We start from the raw sequence: 18,994 nt of genomic DNA, 5'->3' as shown, positions 1-18,994 counted from the left end.
ACTGTTTCTTCTTCCAGAGAAGCCATGACTTAGGGCTCCTGCTGTTTCCAAGTACCTAGAAAAACATCCTTCTGCTTTTCACCTATCATGATGGCTGGAGCGTTGACCTGTTAGCTAGATTAGTGAGGTGCCCTTAAGAGGGGAGCCCCAAAGCACTTATCCATTCCTAGTTGACACACAGCTCACTTTCCAAACGCACTGTGGCACCATGCTCAGACTTCACCTTGGCTGTGGCTCCCCAGGCAGTGAGCTGGGCATCCCTGAACCATGCTCCAGGCCAGGCATTCCAAGCATCCTCCAAGGACCAGCCCCACAGACCTCGAATGCTCTGCCTGGCTCCATGCCTGGATCCTGTGTTGTCACACCTCCTTGACCACCATTTGCCCCCAGGACTCCTCATAAACTAAGCATTCAGCACCACTCTTCCTTCTCATTATCCTGCATGGAATACAGAGTGTATATGGAATAAGGTTGGAGGGCAGGGAGGAAAGAAGAAGGAGGAAAGGGAGGCATGAGATTGGAGAGGTTATGTAAACCTCTCCCTTGATACCTGAGCCTAAACGCAAGGCAGAAAGAGTCCCCCCGCCCAGCATCTACAAATAAGCTCTGCTAAGAGTTTACTTGGCTTCTCACCAATTAGGTAACTTACTCTCCTTTTCAAAGCATTGCTGAAGATGCTGTGGTTTGGCTGCTCAGGAAGTTGAGGGGCATCGTCTCTTTTCCACCCAGCATCAAGATGAAACGCAGTTGAGAGAGCAAAGGCACAGCCCCCTTCCCGTTTACGAGGCAGCTGCCACCAAAGCAAGATATACTCCCTCTCCTCCCCACCAAACCAAACAGTATTTTGCCAAACGGACGAATAAGAAGAAAACTGACAATTTTATGTTATGTTAATAAATTGCTTTGGCCCAAAAAAAACATTAATCAATTTCTTTGCAAAGCACACACACGCTTCTCTATACTCTGCTATTTGTATGGCCTTGAAAAGAGAGTCACTTTCAATCCCCTTTAAATTGTCAAGACCAGTGGGGGCAGTTGCAAAAGGGGGGCGGGGAGCTCCCTAAATCCCAGTGATTACAATGGAACCCTGCTGTGTTTCCATAGAAACATAAAAAGTGTATTCTTTCCTGAATGTACATGGAGGGAGGGGTGAAGAGCGATGCTGCATTAAGGTGGACAATTACCGAAGATCTGAAGGTATAAGTGAGGGGGTGAGGCATTGATCACCTAAGACATGAAGACAGAAGGACTTAGCGAGGAGTGCAGTGGGCAGGGACCGTGTCCAATGTGAGAACATTTCACCTGTTATTGTATCACACCTGCACAACTACCCCATAGAATTATAACCACCATGCCTAACTGAGTCCGAAAAGGGAAGCAACTTGCCCACCTCCCAGCTAGTACATGGTGCAGCGTCTACTCAAACCCAGGAGTATCCAGCTCAGAAGGCCTTGCTCCATCCTCTCTACTGAGCTGCACTTCAAATTGCGGCGATAAATCAGAGTCTACATTCTGCCTCCTGGCTCTTTTCTCCCTGGGCTTTCCAGTTCTGTCCATGTTCTGGTATTACTCTGAGCTCTACTTATCTAATTGGTTAGGATACTGTTGTGAGTCTTCACAAGCTCAGGTGATTGGTGATTGTTCATTTGTTTTAATCATGAGGTCAGATACATTTCAGGTGTAAGGAGAGGAAGGCAACTGGTGGGATGGTGCGTGTGTGTGTTCATAGAAGTTGGCAGGGGCATACGGAAGAAGAGCTGGGAGTATTTAGGGATAGTTGAGACAAAGAAGCAGCAATTGTTCATTTAATAATTGTCTGTCTCGCAAGGTGGGAAGCAAGTTCAGCACAGGCAGTGTTCAAGTTTGCGACGCTTGCTGTTGTGCCCCAGTGTCAGGCCTAGAATAGGATGGATGGCTGGAGGGATGGATGAATAGATGGATGGATGGATGGAAGGTCCTATACCAGATAGTACTGAAAACCCCAGAGCAAGCCCATGTACCCACTGTCAAGCTCAATCTGATGCTCCAGGATGAAGACAGGTTTTCTATCTTGGTGGAGAGGGCCAGGCTATTCCAGAGACAGGAGAACTGGGAATGTAGATGTTCCCTCTCTCTGAGCTATGCACATTCCTAGTGCTATAACAGGAGATGAGAAGGAGACTTGCAGCTCACTGCTTTAAATTCCTTCCTTGCTGCAATGCAGAGGTTGACAGAGACAACTCTTCCCAAGTCTCTGAATTTACTGGGGAGAGTGAGGCACAGGTTGGTGCAGTCAGAAGCCCACTGCACCACCTGAGACTGAGGGGGGCGCAGTCCTCAGTGCATTCTAGAAGAGGAAGCTTCAGTGTGTGAGTCTTCCTACCCAGAGACCCGGCAGCCCCTGGGCCTTGGCTGGAGGCCCTGCACTAGCTGCAGGTGCTGGCATCTACTGAGGACACAGACATGGGACTAGCAGCACCAGCAAGTCAGGACAGGTGTCTGTCTGTCTATAACTCCTTCCTCTGCACCTAGAACAGGGACTAGCACATGGAAGGTGCTCATTAATCTTGTGTTTAGTGACTGGCTGAACACTCTGTGCCTAGCTCTGCACTGAGCATTGTACGCTTATAATGGCATTAAAACTCCACCGAGAACCTGTGGGTGGGAATGTATTAGTCTGCCAAAGGGGCACTGATGCAAAATACCAGAAACCTGTTGGTTTTCATAAAGGGTATTTATTTGGGGTAGAAGCTTACAGTTACCAGGCCATAAAGAGTAAGTACTTTCCTCATCAAAGTCTATTGCCATGTGTTGGGGTAAGACGGCTGCTGACGTCTGCCAAGAGTTCAGGCTTCTTGGTTTCCTCTCTTCCCAGGGCTCTGTTTCTCTCTGGGCTCAGCTGCTCTGCTCACTCCATAAGGCCAGCTGTAGACTATCAAGCAAATGACCCTGTCTCTCTCCCCAGGGCTTCTGCCCTGTGTAAGGCGCCCTCTCTATTCCTCTGTGCTCTTCTCCTGTGAGTTTACTTCCTGGGCTCCAACTCAAAAATGCCCAACTCTATCCTTTGCCCTACCGACGTGGTCCAATCAAAGCCCTAATCATAATTTAATCAAGTAAACCGTATGGATCCAATATAATCTAATATGCCCAGAGGAAAAGACCAGCTCACAAACATAATCCAGTATCTGTTTCTGGAATTCATAAATATTGCCAAACTACTACAGGGTAACATGCTGATTTTACAGATGAGGACACTTGCTTGAAAATGGGAACTGACTGCCCCAAGATCTCCCAGCTAATCCGTGCTTTGCACACGGCCTGTGTGCCATCCATTACCAAGGTTGCCACGTCAGGATTATGTCCCCTATACAGAGAAAGACCCTGCGAGGGAGGAGCAGAAAGGGGACGGATATAAGCCAAGAGAAAGAAACTCTGGGTAGAGCTTACCAAAAACACAGAAACCAACCAGTTAAACTCACCTCCCCGCTGCCCCCTAGGCAGACACCCATCAGTCTGGCTACCAAGGAGGCCACCTCGTCCTCCAGCCTCTTTAGGCCAGGCCCTTCCATCTCCGAATGCCCTGCGACAAGGCTCCATTGGGAGATTTCATTAGTCATGGGCGGCCATCACGGTTTGCCTCTTCAGCAGCCCCAGCACTGAGTCTGGAGGGGCTGTGGGGGCAGCGGACATGGGCAGGCGTTCCTGAATGACTGCTACTTTGTAGCCCTTGCTGGGTGCAGAGGCTTGAGCCAACCACACCACATTCTCAGCCAACATGGGCCTTTCATCTCTCATCCACAACCTTCCCTGCTAAACAAGGAGAATGCACCGTTTTGATAATTCCGCATTTCTTCTGCGTGCCACACTCCCACGCTGGCTCCTTGGGCCTTCTGAGAGCTCAAGTATGAAACCAGGTAACCAACACATTTAGCAGCATAGGAGCCTTTTATATAAGCAGCCCTGAACTGAAAACTCTTCCAGAAGTAAATCTCTTAGGAGGAGAAGGAACAATTTCAGGCAGAGGGAGCCCAGGCACAGCCTGCAGGGATTCCTCCAGCCTGGCTCCCTGGGTTCGGGAGGCTGAGCCTGACTCCCCAGGTCTGCCAAGGTCAGGTCAGAGGGAGCACAAGCACCTGTGCCCCCACGGACCAAAGCAATGGTGATGCCAGACCTCCGAGTGCCACGGAGCTTAGTGGGAGACGATGCGATACGATGAGCCTATACGTTTCCGATTCCAACACCTACACACATGCACACATACACACAACAGCAAAGAAAAGGAGAGGAGGAAATGTCCTTCGAAAGAAGAGTGTTTAACTATATCAGTATTGTAGAACACTATCAAGTAGACTTGTATGTAAAGATCTCCAAGAGCCCCATTAAGTTGAAAAGCAGGTCAAAGAACCAGGTGTAGCATATCAGAAGTAATGAGGTCAATGAAGATGATAATAACAGTAGTAGGAGCTGCCACATCTGGAGGGCTTGTTACTCTGTACCTGGCACTGTTCTAAGCACTTGATTTCTAAGATCTCGTTTTACACATAGGAGTCATTTTCCATATTCAGTGATAGGTGCTATCATTATCCCCATTTAACAGATGGGAAAACAGAGGCACTAGAAAAGCAAAGGGACTTGCCTAATGTCACACACACAGCTGGGGAATGGAGGAGCCTGGATTCACACCCCAGCGTCCAGAGCCTGTGTACTTAGTCACAACTCGCCTGCTCTCCTGGTAAACAAGTGCCTATGAGGAGCACACAAGGCTTCTGTGTGTAATGGGACAGAAGAGGCCTGCGACTGCCTGCCCGGTAAACTCCTGAGGGTGGTCGCCCTTACAGAGTCAAGCGGAAGCAGCAGAGGTGGAGGGAGCTGTCATGATTTGCATGTATTCCTCTGTGTTAATTGAATCATTTATGAGACAGTTTTTATGCCTAACACACAAAAATCATTAAAAATTAAAAGCATTGAATAAATGTAAGAGAGATGGGAGATGTATTCACCAAACACCCCCTATCAGGCTGCCATATTACATGCCTCATTTAATCTTAATAAGACCCCTATGAGGGGGTCATTACAGGTGTCAGATCCATCGATGGGGAGATGGAGGTATGGAGAGGTTGCCTAACTTTCCCAAGGTCACACAGCTGGTAGGTACCTGAGGATTTTGGACTCGAACCCAAAGCCCATTCTCTCACATGTCAGCTGGGGCACTTGGTGATGCTAAATCTGTGTGTGCTGAATTTACTTTCCACCCATTCTCTGTTTTTCAGCGTAGAGTATGATTTTCGGCAACAGGAAGGAAGGTTCCATGAAGTTCTACAGAGTCTGGAGGAAGCAGAACCAGTGGAGGAGACATCTCCCCTAGCAAAGCCCCCAGCAGAGGCCCCAGTCCCTGAGAAACAGGACTTAAGGCGGAAAACCAAGAAGGTGAAGAAGAAATGCTTCTGGTGGATCTGAGCTTGCTGGGCCCTTCCACCTGCCCTCCCAAACGGCCTCCCTGGGACGGGGAAACCCCCGCCCGCAACCAGGGCTGAGAGCCGCTTGGCCTGCAAACCAGAAAAGCTTTGGGGCCGGTTTAGCTGCTGCCAGAGACCTGGCCTGAGTGAGTGCCACTGCTTGCTGAGGACGTCACGGACGCTTGAGTGACCACTCGCTCCCTGCCACACATCCCGCCTTGTTAGTGCAGATACCCGCCACGAGCAAAACAACCCACAGAGCTTTCCTACACCTCCATGAGGCGAGGCGCTTCTTTCCCATCCCAGGTTCATCACCCCAAAAGGAAAAAGAGTGTCATACAGAGCTGGAGGCTAGAGGGGGGTCATAAAAAGATGCCCTGGGAAAAAACGAGTCCACTGGCAGTTCCCTAAGCTATCAGTGTACATAAGCACAATAGGAGTGGGCAGGGCATGAAAATGCAAGATGGCTCTGGTGGGCTGGGGCCCCAAATCAAGGACTCGACATCTCATGCTGTGGGGGCCTCACTGTCGCCCCCAAGCTTACCCAAGGGTAGAAGGAACTGGTCAGTGTGGCTGTCCAACGTGGCTGAAATTCAAAGAGGGTTTTGGCAATTGGAGCGACTCCATGGCCCGCCTTGGATCATTATGCTTCTCTGCCTGGGGCCTGAGACCCCCTCCAGATGGGTAGAATCTGGGTTGGGTTTGAACTTTGCGATTTCACTGTTAATTTACCTGCAACATTTAAGAGCCTGAGCTCCAGCATCCTGCCTGTCAGTTAGCATAAATAAGGCTAGCATAAAACACAACACTGCTTCTCACCCATTCACCTCTGCAGCAGCCTTGGTGATAGCTTCAAAAGCATAGTACTCCACACAGTCGCCCTGCCTGGTGACCAGCAACGGTCACCTTATTGAAACAGCAGCAGGACTGGGGAGGAAGATGTCTATTTTTCCATTTTAGTATTAAAGAGTTTTTTTGCCCAGTGTCTGAATTCTTTGAAGATCTGGCTCATTCTTTAGACAGGCCCATATAAATGTGGGTCCAGACAATCTTGCATGGCTAAACAAACTACTACGGTAATATAATTAAGTGATTGCTACACACCCTTGGGGAAGTAGGGTAGGATGGCAAGTGATTGCTACACACCCTTGGGGAAGTAGGGTAGGATGGCAAGTGATTGCTACACACCCTTGGGGAAGTAGGGTAGGATGGCAAGTCTCAGATTACGTCTCTACCATCCTGTGGATGGTCTGATGCTGCTAGAAAAGGGACCCTAAAGCTAAACAGACATTAACTGAAAGAGGCGTTTCATAATCCTCCTTTCTGAAGATCCAGTGTTTTGAGTTTATTCTTCACAGAGTGCAGCACCCATGTGTAGGTGGGATGTACGCACCCTGCTGCAAATTGAGACTAATTGAGCAAACCACTCCCAACAGTTTCACCTTCCCCTGTCAGAGCGCTGCAGTGCACAGAGCTATCTCAGTGAGAGCAAGAGGGAAATTTGGCAAGGAATCTCGGCTTGCACTATTTAAGTCTTGGAATGTCATTCAAGATGTTCTTGTTCTGTTTCTAGCGTAATGTTTAAACCCACAAAATGAGACTGGAATATATAACATCACGTTAGAATTAAGATAAATACACTTGTCATACTTAAGAAGCCACATTTCAGTAAGCTATGCTACCACTGGCTAAAAGCCACAGATCCTTCTTTCTGTAGCCATACAATTGACTCTCAGTTGGCCCCAGAAATGAAAAAGAACAGCACAGAGGATAATCCAATAAGGCAAAATCATTTGGGATCTATTATATAATTTTATCTTGTAATAGGGCTTCCATCTTAATTTGCTTTTTTCCCTCAATTTGCAAATTTTCAAATGAATTTATACTCTTAGGCAGCTTGCTAAAATGAAAATAATCCTGTTCCCAGAATTAAGAGACCCAGACAACAGAGCAGTCTATTCCACTAACCTTTGGCAAATGGCTTAAACATTCAGGGCCGGTTTATCCAATTTCAAATGGGGATAAGAACACCTACCCTGCTACTTGATAGCTTCTGTGCAGGGTCCAACATCAAACGAGCAAAACTATTCAGAGTTGAGCTGAATCATTTACCAAAGTTAGCCTGGAATGATGAAGAGACGCTTGACGTAATGGACACAGAAAGGATTACCCACACTTGGATATAAGAAGTTCATGTCAGTATATACTCATGTGGAGTTGGGGGCTCAGATAAACTCAAAACTGAGTTAAATGAAATCAGCATTGGAAAAGGTGGGCATTTCTAGAAATAAAACCAAACAAGTCTATAATGATTCTATACCAAAGCACAACACAGTATTGCTTGGAACCTGAAACTTGGAAGGAGATCTCTTCTGCAAACTGAACATGTAACATCATCCTGAGTGTAAAGGATTTGGTAAACACTTTTCTGCTAAATAAAAATGATCATCTATATGTTTAAAAATACACATACATCAACCAAGACTCTATACTCATCTACTCAAGTGAATATCAGTTCTGCTCTGTAAAATATTATGTAACATCTGCTGTGATATTCTACAGAAATGCTGTACTTGAGGTTGGTTATAGGGTTTTCAGGAGAGAGATTAATTTAGCAAAATTACTTTTAAAAAATTAAAGAGAAAAAAGAGGATACATCAACTTAAGTTGCAGGAGATTATGTAGCTGCTTTCCCTGTCATTAAAAAAAAATGCATACTCACTATATTTGGAACTCAATACGAGCTCATCTGTAGAGCACCTTCTTAAAGACGTTGTATTAATGTAAGGTTTTGTAAATTTCTAAACTGTTTTAAATTCAATATTATCTTTTGGAATAAACTTACATATTTTTCCTAGGTTTTAAGACTCCATTACTAGCTTGGATTGATTTGGGTTATAAACACTAAACTTAAGGAGAATGCCTCAATGGCCCTAAGGGGAGGGATGATTTTATCATAGTTGCTTCTGTATATTTCTCAGGGAAACATACAAAGAACAGCTTTGAAACAAGATCATATGAATCCCCAGTGTCCTGGCAGTGAGGGAGGCAGTGTGAATCAATGTGGCAGTCCAGTTTCATTCAGATGGATACACATTTGTGATTTTGACACTTACGCCTATATACCTGTTTTAGTTTGCTAGAATGCCAAAAGCAATACACCAGAAATGGGTTGGCTTTTATAATGGGGATTTGTTAGCTTACAAGCTTATAGTTCTGAGGCCATGAAAACATTCAAATCAAGGTATCATCAAGGCGATTCCTTCTTCTGGCAGACGGGCTGCTGGTGATCCTGGATTCCTGTGTCACATGGCAAGGCACATGGCAGTGGGTGCTGGTCTCTCAATTCTCTTCCAGGTTTTGTGGCTTTAGGCTTCTGGCTTCCACGGTTTTCTCTCTTGTTGTCTGAATTTCATTCTCATACAGAGGACTTCAGTAACAGGATTAAGACCCACCCTGGGCTATGGCTTAACTAAAGCAACTTAATCAAAAGATCCTACTTACAATAGGTTTATACCCACAGGACTGGATTAGCTTTAAGAACATAGTTTTCTGTAGTCCGTAGAGCTTCAGACCATCACAACATCTAAACTATAATTTATTCAATATTTTTCGTTGCTTATTTTTTCCTTAAAGGGCAACTCTATGTAGACACCAAAAGGAAAACCAATAATCATATGCCATACATAGAAGATGATATCGAAATACTTTTATTAAATTCTTGCTAGAATTTTGAAGGAACTAAGCCTGAGACCAGTTCTCTTTGTTAAAAAGGGAGATCAGCAAATATTCAGCACGCACAAAAGTCACATTACACCAAACACCTTTTCAACTTGACTACTCAGGATGTTTGAGGGAGAATTGAAAGAAAACAATTTTCCTATCATGTGGTTCCATGTTTTTCCCTGCCTTCTCCATGAATCATCTAAAATGGGCTTGTTTACCCCTGGATTGGGAGTCTCTCACTTTGGGAACCAGCAATTTTATGAAAAAACAAACAAGCAAGCCAAAAATAAGTGGGCACAGTATCAGACATCCCAGGTTCAACGCCATTCTGCTACTTTCTTTTGCTGAGTGACTTTGGACAAGTTACTTAACCTTGTGAGCCTCAGAGTCCTCTACAGCGCTGAACTTAACCCGGCCTTCCAAGAGTGTCCCAACAGGTACTTGAGTGAAAGGTTGGAGCACAATGAACAGAGGCTCCATAAATGTGTTTGCCTTCATTTGTTGATTGAAGAAAATTGAGAGAGGGGACAGAAGAGGCCTTCATGAGGCTGCAGTGATTTTCAGAACCCCTCAGAAACAGGGGCTCTTAGGGGGTTGATAAGGAATGAACTCTTCCTGGCCTTAGAACCACCAGAAAACATGACAGTGAATATCAAATAACAAAGTCCTGCGATCCGGGAGAACGCATGCCGGCATAGAAAACGGCCCAGCATTGGGGGAATGAAGGGTTCTCATAGCATGGAATCTAGTATCTTAGAGGTCAAAGAGGCTTCAAGAGCCAGATTCCTTCCATTTTAACAGCAACTGAGGAAGGTAAATGGTTGACCAAAGGGCTGGTAGCAATCAATTGACAAGTGATTGTTGGGTGCACCCACACATGGTGGGTGGTGACCCATGGCCTAGGGCAGGTCCCAGAAACTCTGAGGCTGGACTTAAAACCCATTCTTAACTCAAATACAGCTTCTTCATTAGCTGGGCATTACCTTCACTTGAAAAGGCTCTAATTTTAAGATGCTGGTGGCAACTGGCTGTATGCTAAAATCGTATTCTTTTTTTACCTTTTAAGAAACCTAGATGTTTTATGGTCACCACACCCATCAAGCATCACCTGCAATAAAAAGAACTAGGAGACAAATCCAAATGCAACACTGTTTCCGCTTGGTACAACCATGTTTGACTGGCTTCTCAATCATAATCTCTTTTTGGGTACTTTCACCTTAACTTCTTCCCCATCTTCTTTTAACTGACATACAGCCTGAATTCCATACTGATTGCATCACACCACACCCCCAAATACATGATTTTCCCCTGCCTAGTACAGAGCCCTCTGCCCCTGAGGTGCAGGGATCTATCACCTGGAAAGCACAGTGTTTGGTCTTCTCATTGCCGGGATCAGCCAGGCCCCAAGGCCAGGGTGCCTCTCCCCCATGTCATCCTGTTCCAAGACACTGTCGCCTCCTGCCTGGCCTCCCCCAGTGCATCACAGTTGGTCTCCCCACATTCACTCCATTTCCTCTCCAATCCAGTCTCCTCCACATGGCAGTCAGAGTGATCCATGAAAAATTTAGATTGGAACCATATCACAGCCACAACCACTCAAGGGCTTCCCAATAAAATTAGGGCAACGGCCCAGGCCTGTCGTCATGACCTGGCCACACCTGCCTCTCTCGTGGAATCTCCTGTGGCAGTGCCCTTTGCTGGCAGTCCTCAAGCCATACTGAGCCTTCTTGAGTTCCTTTATCCACGGTGCCAACACCCACCCCTTATACCCCCAGCAAGAGCTTATCCACACGATCCCTCCTGCCTGAGTACCCTTGCTGCGCAGTTTCCAGCTCCCCAGAGGCTTCCCAGGTAATGCCATCCAGGACCAGCACCACTGCCCCAGGCCATACCTGCCTTAGACCTGCCCTTGACTCCAGAGGCCTCTCCAACCAAGTTCTTAGCACAGATGTACATGAATTTATGACATTCTTTGATGAATGTATTTCTGTCTGGTTAGCCTATAATCTAACTAAGGTAGAAATCTTGCTTATTTTTTGCTTGCCTTTGCATTTCCAGCACTTAGCATGTGGGATTCAAGTATTTATTGCAGGAATAAATTAAAGAATGGATTAGATCCAGTGAGGAGAAAAAAGAGGTGTCTTTCCCTTTTCCACCAGTCCTCATAGGCGGACAGTAGCCCTGATGTCTATGGTCTCAGTTTGGGTCCCAGGAGTATGCAGCCTTCCAGAGGTTAGGGCTTTCAGCAACCAGTATGCCCACGGCTTCTCCTAACTCTACTCTGGCCCACAAAGCATTCAGACCCAGGAACTTCAAGCCACTGCCATCCTCCCCAATCACCTACCCACGCAACTCCCAGCACTTTTATTCTGAATATTGGCAGCCGAGCTTAACCTCATTTCAGAATAAATTGCCATCATAATTAAATCCCAGTGCATTTTGCACATTTTACCAAGATACTGCCTTACTGTATGAAAGAGAAAATGAGTTTTGAAATTAAAGCAGATTGTTAACTATTTTCACTGTAATGTTTCCATTAGAATGCCAGAATATATTACATGTGACCTAGTCCATTTCAGACAAAATGCAATTTAAAGAAGACAGGGTCTGTCTGACTAAAGAAGCATTTTGGGCAAAGTGTTTTGCCTTGGCTTAAACCACAATTTAAATGAAAAGACAATTAAATCACACCAAAGGATTTGCTCCAAAGGAAATGGAAGCTCTCCTATCATGAATGAGGTTCACAAATTCTTGCAATCTATAACTATACGATATAATATTAATTTCATCCAAATGGAACGTGTATTTTTTTCTCCTGGCAGAAACACTGTGGCCTCTACTCAGAGCTGTGGCTTGGTTTCCCAGGTAGCACAGGTAATGTTACGACACCTGGTGATGGTGACAGAAAAGCATCTTTCTTGTGAGCCTCATGGGCCGAGTCATTTCTATTGTTGATATAGAGAGTAGTTCACAGACCTCTCCCACAGAGCAAATGAAGCCCAACTGAGCCCAATCCCACATGGGAAAAAAGTACAGGTGATGGAGGAGATGAGAAGTTGTTATCATTGTTTTTCATTTGCTTCTTTGTTTTAAGATAAAAACAGCAGGCACTGTAGCTGAGCTTTAGGGCTCAAAGAGAGCAAAAGCAAAGCAATGCCTAACACCAACAAGCACATTCACAAAATCGGGTTTCTGCCCTGGTTTGGATCCCTGCCTCTCCTCCACTGATGTGTAGCCACCACCTCAGCCCATAATCTTTTTTTTTTTTTTTAATAAAAAGGACATTAAGAGGACAGTAGAGACACAGCCCTTGTCTCATTAAGTTTGTGACCCAGAGGGAGGATTCTAGCAATAAACAAGCATCCTTTTCTGATTCACCTGGCAGTGGGGCCCCCTCCTTTTAATCCTGTTAATGTTCTCCTTGTTATTCTCTCGTGATGATTATTTGTCTCACATTGTATTTACTAGTTTTTGCTCCCTTACTCCCTGTCCCCGCCCCCCACCAGATTAAAAACAAAACAAAACAATGCCACTCTTTTCTATGTATTTTATTTTATTGTTATTTGTTAGGAGGTACTGGGGATCGAACCCAGGACCTTGTACATGGGCAGTGGGCGCTCAACCACTGAGCTACATCCACTCCCTGCTCCAGTAGATTTTAACCTCCCTGGGAACAGGGACAGCTTTCCTTGCTTTATCAAGTCCTAAGCTGAGGAAGTCTTGACCTCAACACCAAGAGTCCTTGTCTCCTGCATGTGGGCCACGGCAACAGCCTTCCAGCTCTAGTTTCTCTTACAGTTCTCCAGCCCTCTCCAGCCCAGCCTCCGGGCAGCTGCCTGGGGGGGGTTTCCCTGACTTTCTCCAATTGCATCTACCCCTGCCCAAGAGCGTAAAAGTTCTTCCACAGCAAACAAGACTCCTTAGACTCGAACTTCAACCTGTACCTTATTTCCTAACTTCCTGCCACTCTGCTTTCCCCCACACCCCTCTCCTTGGGACTTCTAAAAAGACACACTGTTATATATCATGTCTTTGCATGTACTGTTCCCTCTACCCCAAGCACCTTCCATTACTTTTCTGTCATGGGAAATAATCCTCACCTCCTCTTTGGATTAAAAAAGAGTAGTAATAGTACTACCAGTATTGATTATAAAGGCTATCATTTCCCAAAGTTACACTACAAATTTAGTACTACATATTAAATGCTTTGCTTGAAATAGCTCATTTTATATATATATATATAATACGAAATAGTTAAGGATTATCCCCTTTTTCCAGATGAGTAAATTGAGATGCTGAGGGAGATAAGGAATTTGTTCACAGTCTCTTTGGCATGAGATGGTAGAAGCTGGATGCCCTTCAAAGCTTGCCAAACTCGGGGGCCTGGGCTCCTAAGTCCTGTGCCAGAAAGCAAGTTGCAATTTAAATGTCACCTCGTCTCTGTAACTTTTTCTGATCGCCCCCACCCCTGCCAGGGAATTTGTCATCCCATCCTCCGAATGCCACTGCACTTTGTGCAGGCTGCTGCTTTACCCTGTTGCACTGACACCCCTTTTGTCCGTCTCTCCCGCTCATCCCCGGGGCGGTGAAGCCCCGGGGGTCAACCCCTGAGCTACGCCACTCCCTGCCCCAGGAGGTTTGCGCCTCCATCTCCCCCACCTGTGGAGCCCTCCACATGCTCTTCCCACGGCCCGGGATACTGCAGATACTTTGTTGAATGACTTGGGAGAAAAAGTGGTGATGAAAACAGGAAGTGTTTCATGGGAGAGACCAGGACCAGGAGGCCAGGCCTCTGTCTTTGAAATTCTGCACAATTTTGATTAAATACCTTCACCTCCATCCCCCCATCTCCATTTTCAAAAGGAAACCATCTGCCTTTCTGGCTTCACAGTCTGTTTAGAAGAGAAATAAAATGACATGCATGAAAATACTTCACTAAGTTTGACTCTCGTTAATTCCTATTTTAAAGAAATAGGGTTGGGCTTTTTTTTGTTGTTCTGATTATAAAAGGAAAGCAAAATTATTTTAGAAAGAGTGTAAGTATGAAAGTGTCTGAAGACACGAGTACCCTTTTGGCTTCAGAACAGGGTCCAGGGGCTGACCACTGGGCATTGGGGGGAGTCTGATGAGGGTCCACATGCCCCCCTACACACACTTTTCTGAAATTCGGGTCCCTTGATGGCTATTGAATCTAGAAAAATGGATCTGACCTTGAAGGATCATTTGGCAGAATGGATTCCTTCGAGCCCCTTGGAAGAAGGCCAGGGCTCTGGTCAGGCCCAGCGTGGGCTGCAGAGCTGTGGGGGAAGCCCACCTCCTCAGCAGTGGCTCTGCCGGGGGTTCTGCGGGGGCAGCTTCCGTTGCTCGGCAGGACTGCCAGGCAAAGGCACTCCCAGACGTGCCTTCTCCTCTCGGGCTGGGCCCCAGGCCTTGGGGCAGACATCTGGTGCCCTGCTCCATCCCATGGGGGCTTTATTCGCAGCCCAGCTGAAGCAGCAGGTCCTTTTTGCTTCACAAATCCAGGAAAGATGCAAAGTCAGGGCCATAAAATAATTTTTAATCTTATTCATAACACTTGTGTCAAAGGAGGGAGAGGATTCCCACCTGGAGAGGGCATAACAATGGCTATTACTTACCAAGGGCCTACTATATGTCAAGCCCTGTGCTGTGAGTTTAGCACATAGACTTTTATTCATTCCTCACTATAGGATTCACAGGTAATAACCATTATTATGCCCATTTTACAGATAAGAGAACTGAGGATCAGCACAGGGAAGAGAGGAGACTTCCTAGCAGTGAAATAACGTGATCTCACTCCTTGAGGAAAGGGGAACAGCAGTTTGTCAACAACAGAATGCCTTCAAACTCCCAACTTGCTCCCCACTCGAGTCCCTTCAAAACCATCAAGAGCCACGAAGGTGCTCAGTCAAGACCCAAATGACAGACGTCTGCTTTTAAAGTTCTTCTAGAACAAGAAAAGGCTGACCTCTCTCTTCCAGTGCCAGGGAAGAGGGCAGGAGACACACTGGAGTCTTACCTGTAAGAAGGCCCTTAAAATTACTCACTTGAGATCAGATCTGTCTAGCCCCACTCACCGAGGCCGAAAGGCATTGAGAGAGTTGAAGCTAATACTATTAGGAGTCGATGGCCTTCTGGGCCCTCTGTGTAATCACATTTCCCAGTTCTCACTGCAGAATTCCCAAACTCTGTCTCCATCTCTCCCTCTCCGTGCTCTGATAGCTCCATTCCTTGGGTGGCCAGAGAAGCCTGTACAATGGACAGCAGCTTCTCCAGGGCCTGAGCTCAACACCCCTGCAGAACAACCAGGGATGTGTCACAGCCGAGTGTGACATTTTCACAGCAGCAGCAGAAGCATCCTCTTTATTATCGCACAGCACTTTCTCTGCTTATAGCAAAGGTCTGCTCAATTGGACAGAATGCAGTAGATGTTACAACAAATTTAGGAACTCATATTCCCTCTTCATGCCTGTCTCTGCAGCTGATCATGGAACAGAAGAAAAGTTTGGAGAATGAAACAGGTTCTTTTATGCCCCAGCTCTCACACTGTAATTTCAATAAAAGAATTCTATCACATGGGCCTAGTTAAGTATTAGAAAATTTTATATAAACAAAAGAAATTTAAGGGAAAGCCCGACAAGAAGCAAACCTTTTCTCTTATTTTTAAAATAAAAAAAAAAAAAAATTAAAGCTAGCCATTCATTTGTCCCCCTAATTTGTTTGTTCTTTCCATTAATTCATTCCAATAAGCTTTTATTGGCTGCCTGCTATAGCTAAGCCCTGACTGGACCTATGGACAGGAACCCAAAAGAAAAGTAGGACACAGACTCCTTCCTTGAGGATCTTACAATCTAAAGCAGAACATAGATAAAAATGAAAATTCCAATATGACATGGTAAATGGTATAGTTGAAAATGGAAAAAGAACAAAGAACAATAGCCTAAAGGTATAAGAGAAGGTTTCACAGACAGGAGATGAAGGCAAGAACTGATACTCCCATTTAAAATGCCCCAATTCTTCCTCTCTACCTAGTCCACTTCTATGTCGTTTAAGACCAGACCCAATTCTAGGAAGTCTACCTTGATATCTGACTTCTGCCAGTATAGGTTCCTTGACATGGCGCTACTCACCCATTCTTTTACATATATATTTTAGACCAAGATTCCCTGATATGTAACTGCCAAAATCCTTATGAAAGCAATGTTTCCCCACCCCCAGCACATATTTCCTACCCCCACACTAAGCAGCACCCAAGTTATCCCAAGAAGAGGATGCCACCCATGGCCTATCAACTGGAATGAGGTTCCTTTGCCAATTTTAGTTTTTCTTAACTTGATATTCTCCCCAATCTACCCAAAATCTCTCTCTCTCCCCCATCTTCCTCTATTCCTGTCTCCTTCTCTCTCTTGCTCTCCCACCCTCTCTCCCTTTCTCTCCCAGCTTCCCTCCCTCTCATGAACGTTCTCAGTTAAATTCATTTTACCTCCAGAAATCGATTTCACAGACATGTACAGTGGAATGCTTAGGAATGAGGGCTTTGAAATCTGATCGACTTGGATATGGATTCTCGCTTCTTCCTTACCAGACCCATGATGCTGGACAAAGTGTGTAAGCCTTCTGGCACTGTCTCCTCATTGAGAGGGGTAATGATTGCCCCAACCTCATCGATTAAATGTAATAATGCCCCTAAAGTGCTTGATACGCTCTCTGGCACACGAGGAGTGCTCAATAAATGTTTACTGTTATGTTTACAGACACATCCACCTCCTTTCGAGGATGAAAGCATCTTTCCCCCATTCCTTTCCACTTGATCCAGCTATTCAACATCTCCCTCCACCCTTACTCTCCTAGCCTGATCCGGACATGGGGTGATAATGCTAAAGCTTGTAGTGTTTAGGGGGAAATGATGGCTTGTGTGTCAATAAAGATCGATATAGAAGATCTTGCATTCATTCAGGAGGTGACCACTGCGATCAAACAGTGTGTCAGGGATTCGGCGTTTGCTGGAGATGCAGGCGTGATCAAGGCTGGCGTCGTTCTGCACTGCTAGAGAACAGTGCCCGTGGCCGATGATGAGTACAGAAGGAGGTTCAGCTGCAGAGAGTTCAACGTAGGTCAGGGCATGAAGGAGAAACAGGAGAAATCCAGGTGAAAGACCTAGGAGTGGGTTCCAGAGGGAGCAGCACACAGGCCAGCTTGGAGGAGAAAAGGAGCATTGTGGGACTGACAGCAGTTGAGTCGAGTTGGTGCAAGCATGGGAGGTAGAGAGCCCTGGGGAAGGAGGCAAGGGCCAGCTTGGATGCTCTGAGGGCAGCAGTGAGCAGTGGACCTTCCTCCTTGGGCTCTGAGGAGACACTGAGACTTTCTCACCAATAAAGTTCTAGTCGAGAAAACCACTTTGGCCACAGTGGGAAGAATGCATTGGAAAGGAATAGGAGAGGAGGCAGTGTGCCCTGTTGGGGGGGTAGCAGGGAGGGCAGTAGGGGGTGGATGTGGCCTGACCCAGGCTAGTGGCACTGAAGGTAGAGAGAAGCATTTGGACTTGAGAGGTCTTTAGGAAGTAGAACGAACAGGGTCTGGGGATGAGCTGGAGGTGGAAGGAGAAGGTGACTGTCTTTCCCTCCAAAATCCTTTAAAATCTCCCTTTCTCCATCCTAGCTTTGTCCTCCTCTATGAAACCTGCTGTATTGCAAGTACCAACAGTCAAATAAATAGAAAGGTCATTTTCTAACATTTTAGGTTTTTATGGTTTAATTAATAGAATTGAGGAGATGGATCCTAAACATATGACTGTCATCATAAAACCACCAAAATTCTGTATCGGTTTATGGTTTTTTGAGAGCTGCCACAGAAATAATCTCATGAAATTCTATGATTTAGACAGGACAACAGCTGGGTTTAAGGTGCTCACTATTACCTTTAAAATATTTGATACTGATATTCTATTCTGGAACTACTGTGAATAGTAATGGGAGTAAATGCAGCATTGAGATGGAGAAAGTGGCTATGGTGGCTGCTGAGGGTGGGGTGTGGGAAGAAGAGATGTGATGTGGGGGCGTTTTCAGGACTTGGAGTTGTCCTGAGTGGTACTGCAGGGACAGATGCTGGACATTTTCTGTCCTGCCAGGGCCCACTGGGTGGACTGGGGGAGAGTGTAAACTATAATGTGGACCATTGACCACGTGGTGCAGCAGTGCTCAGAGATGTATTCACCAAGCGCAATGAATGTCCCATGATGATGGAGGAGGTTGTAGTTATGGGAGGAGTGGGTGAGAGGGGTGGGGGATATATGGGGACCTCAGATGTTTTTAATATAACATTAAAAAATAAATAAATACAAAGTAATTTTTAAAAAATATATTTGATGACTAAAGAAAAATTTGATGTTATCTAAGGGCAGGGGCCTCTAGAAACAGTACTGCCTGGGTTCAAATCTTAGCTCTTCCACCAAGAAGCTGTGTGAGTACAGGCATGTTACCTAATGTCTCTGTGCCTCAGTTTTCTCATATGTAAACTCTGAGTAACTGTTGAAGGTTAAATGGTGCTTACCTCTGTATATAAGATGCTTAGCTCAGGGCCTGGCCTACAGGATGTGTGCCCAATAAATAATAGCTTTGCTATAAATATTGTTTTTATAAAGGTGCTGGATCATTGAGTGAAGGTCAAAAGTCAACCGCTTCCGGCTGGAGCCGCTTCACAAGCTCTGGTCCTAGACTCCATCTTCACTCAGACCTGCTCTTGATGGCATGTTGGGGAGAGCTGGCACTGTCTGGGTGCAGCCAGGAGCAAACACTGCGGCCCAGAGGGGCCACACG

The 18,994-nt window shown here is 45.8% G+C and overlaps 2 protein-coding genes across 4 annotated transcripts in view; one reads left to right on the top strand and one right to left on the bottom strand.

Moving 5' to 3' along the window:
* INSYN2B (inhibitory synaptic factor family member 2B) overlaps positions 1–8,292 on the top strand; it is a 103,656-nt gene extending 95,364 nt beyond the window's left edge. For all 3 annotated transcript variants that reach the window (XM_004460204.4, XM_058282047.2, XM_058282055.2), the window contains one exon: positions 5,250–8,292. In XM_004460204.4, coding sequence (XP_004460261.2) covers positions 5,250–5,436 — 187 coding nt within the window. In that variant the 3' untranslated portion in view covers positions 5,437–8,292. The remainder of the gene's footprint in view (positions 1–5,249) is intronic.
* Positions 1–18,994, bottom strand: part of DOCK2 (dedicator of cytokinesis 2) — a 419,924-nt gene that overhangs the window by 191,294 nt on the left and 209,636 nt on the right. The gene's annotated exons all lie outside the window — the stretch shown is intronic.

Source organism: Dasypus novemcinctus, chromosome 2 (genome assembly GCF_030445035.2).
Source record: "Dasypus novemcinctus isolate mDasNov1 chromosome 2, mDasNov1.1.hap2, whole genome shotgun sequence".
NCBI lineage: Eukaryota > Metazoa > Chordata > Mammalia > Cingulata > Dasypodidae > Dasypus > Dasypus novemcinctus.
Note: the sequence above shows the minus strand (reverse complement) of the source record. Positions and strands in the feature narration are given on the sequence as shown.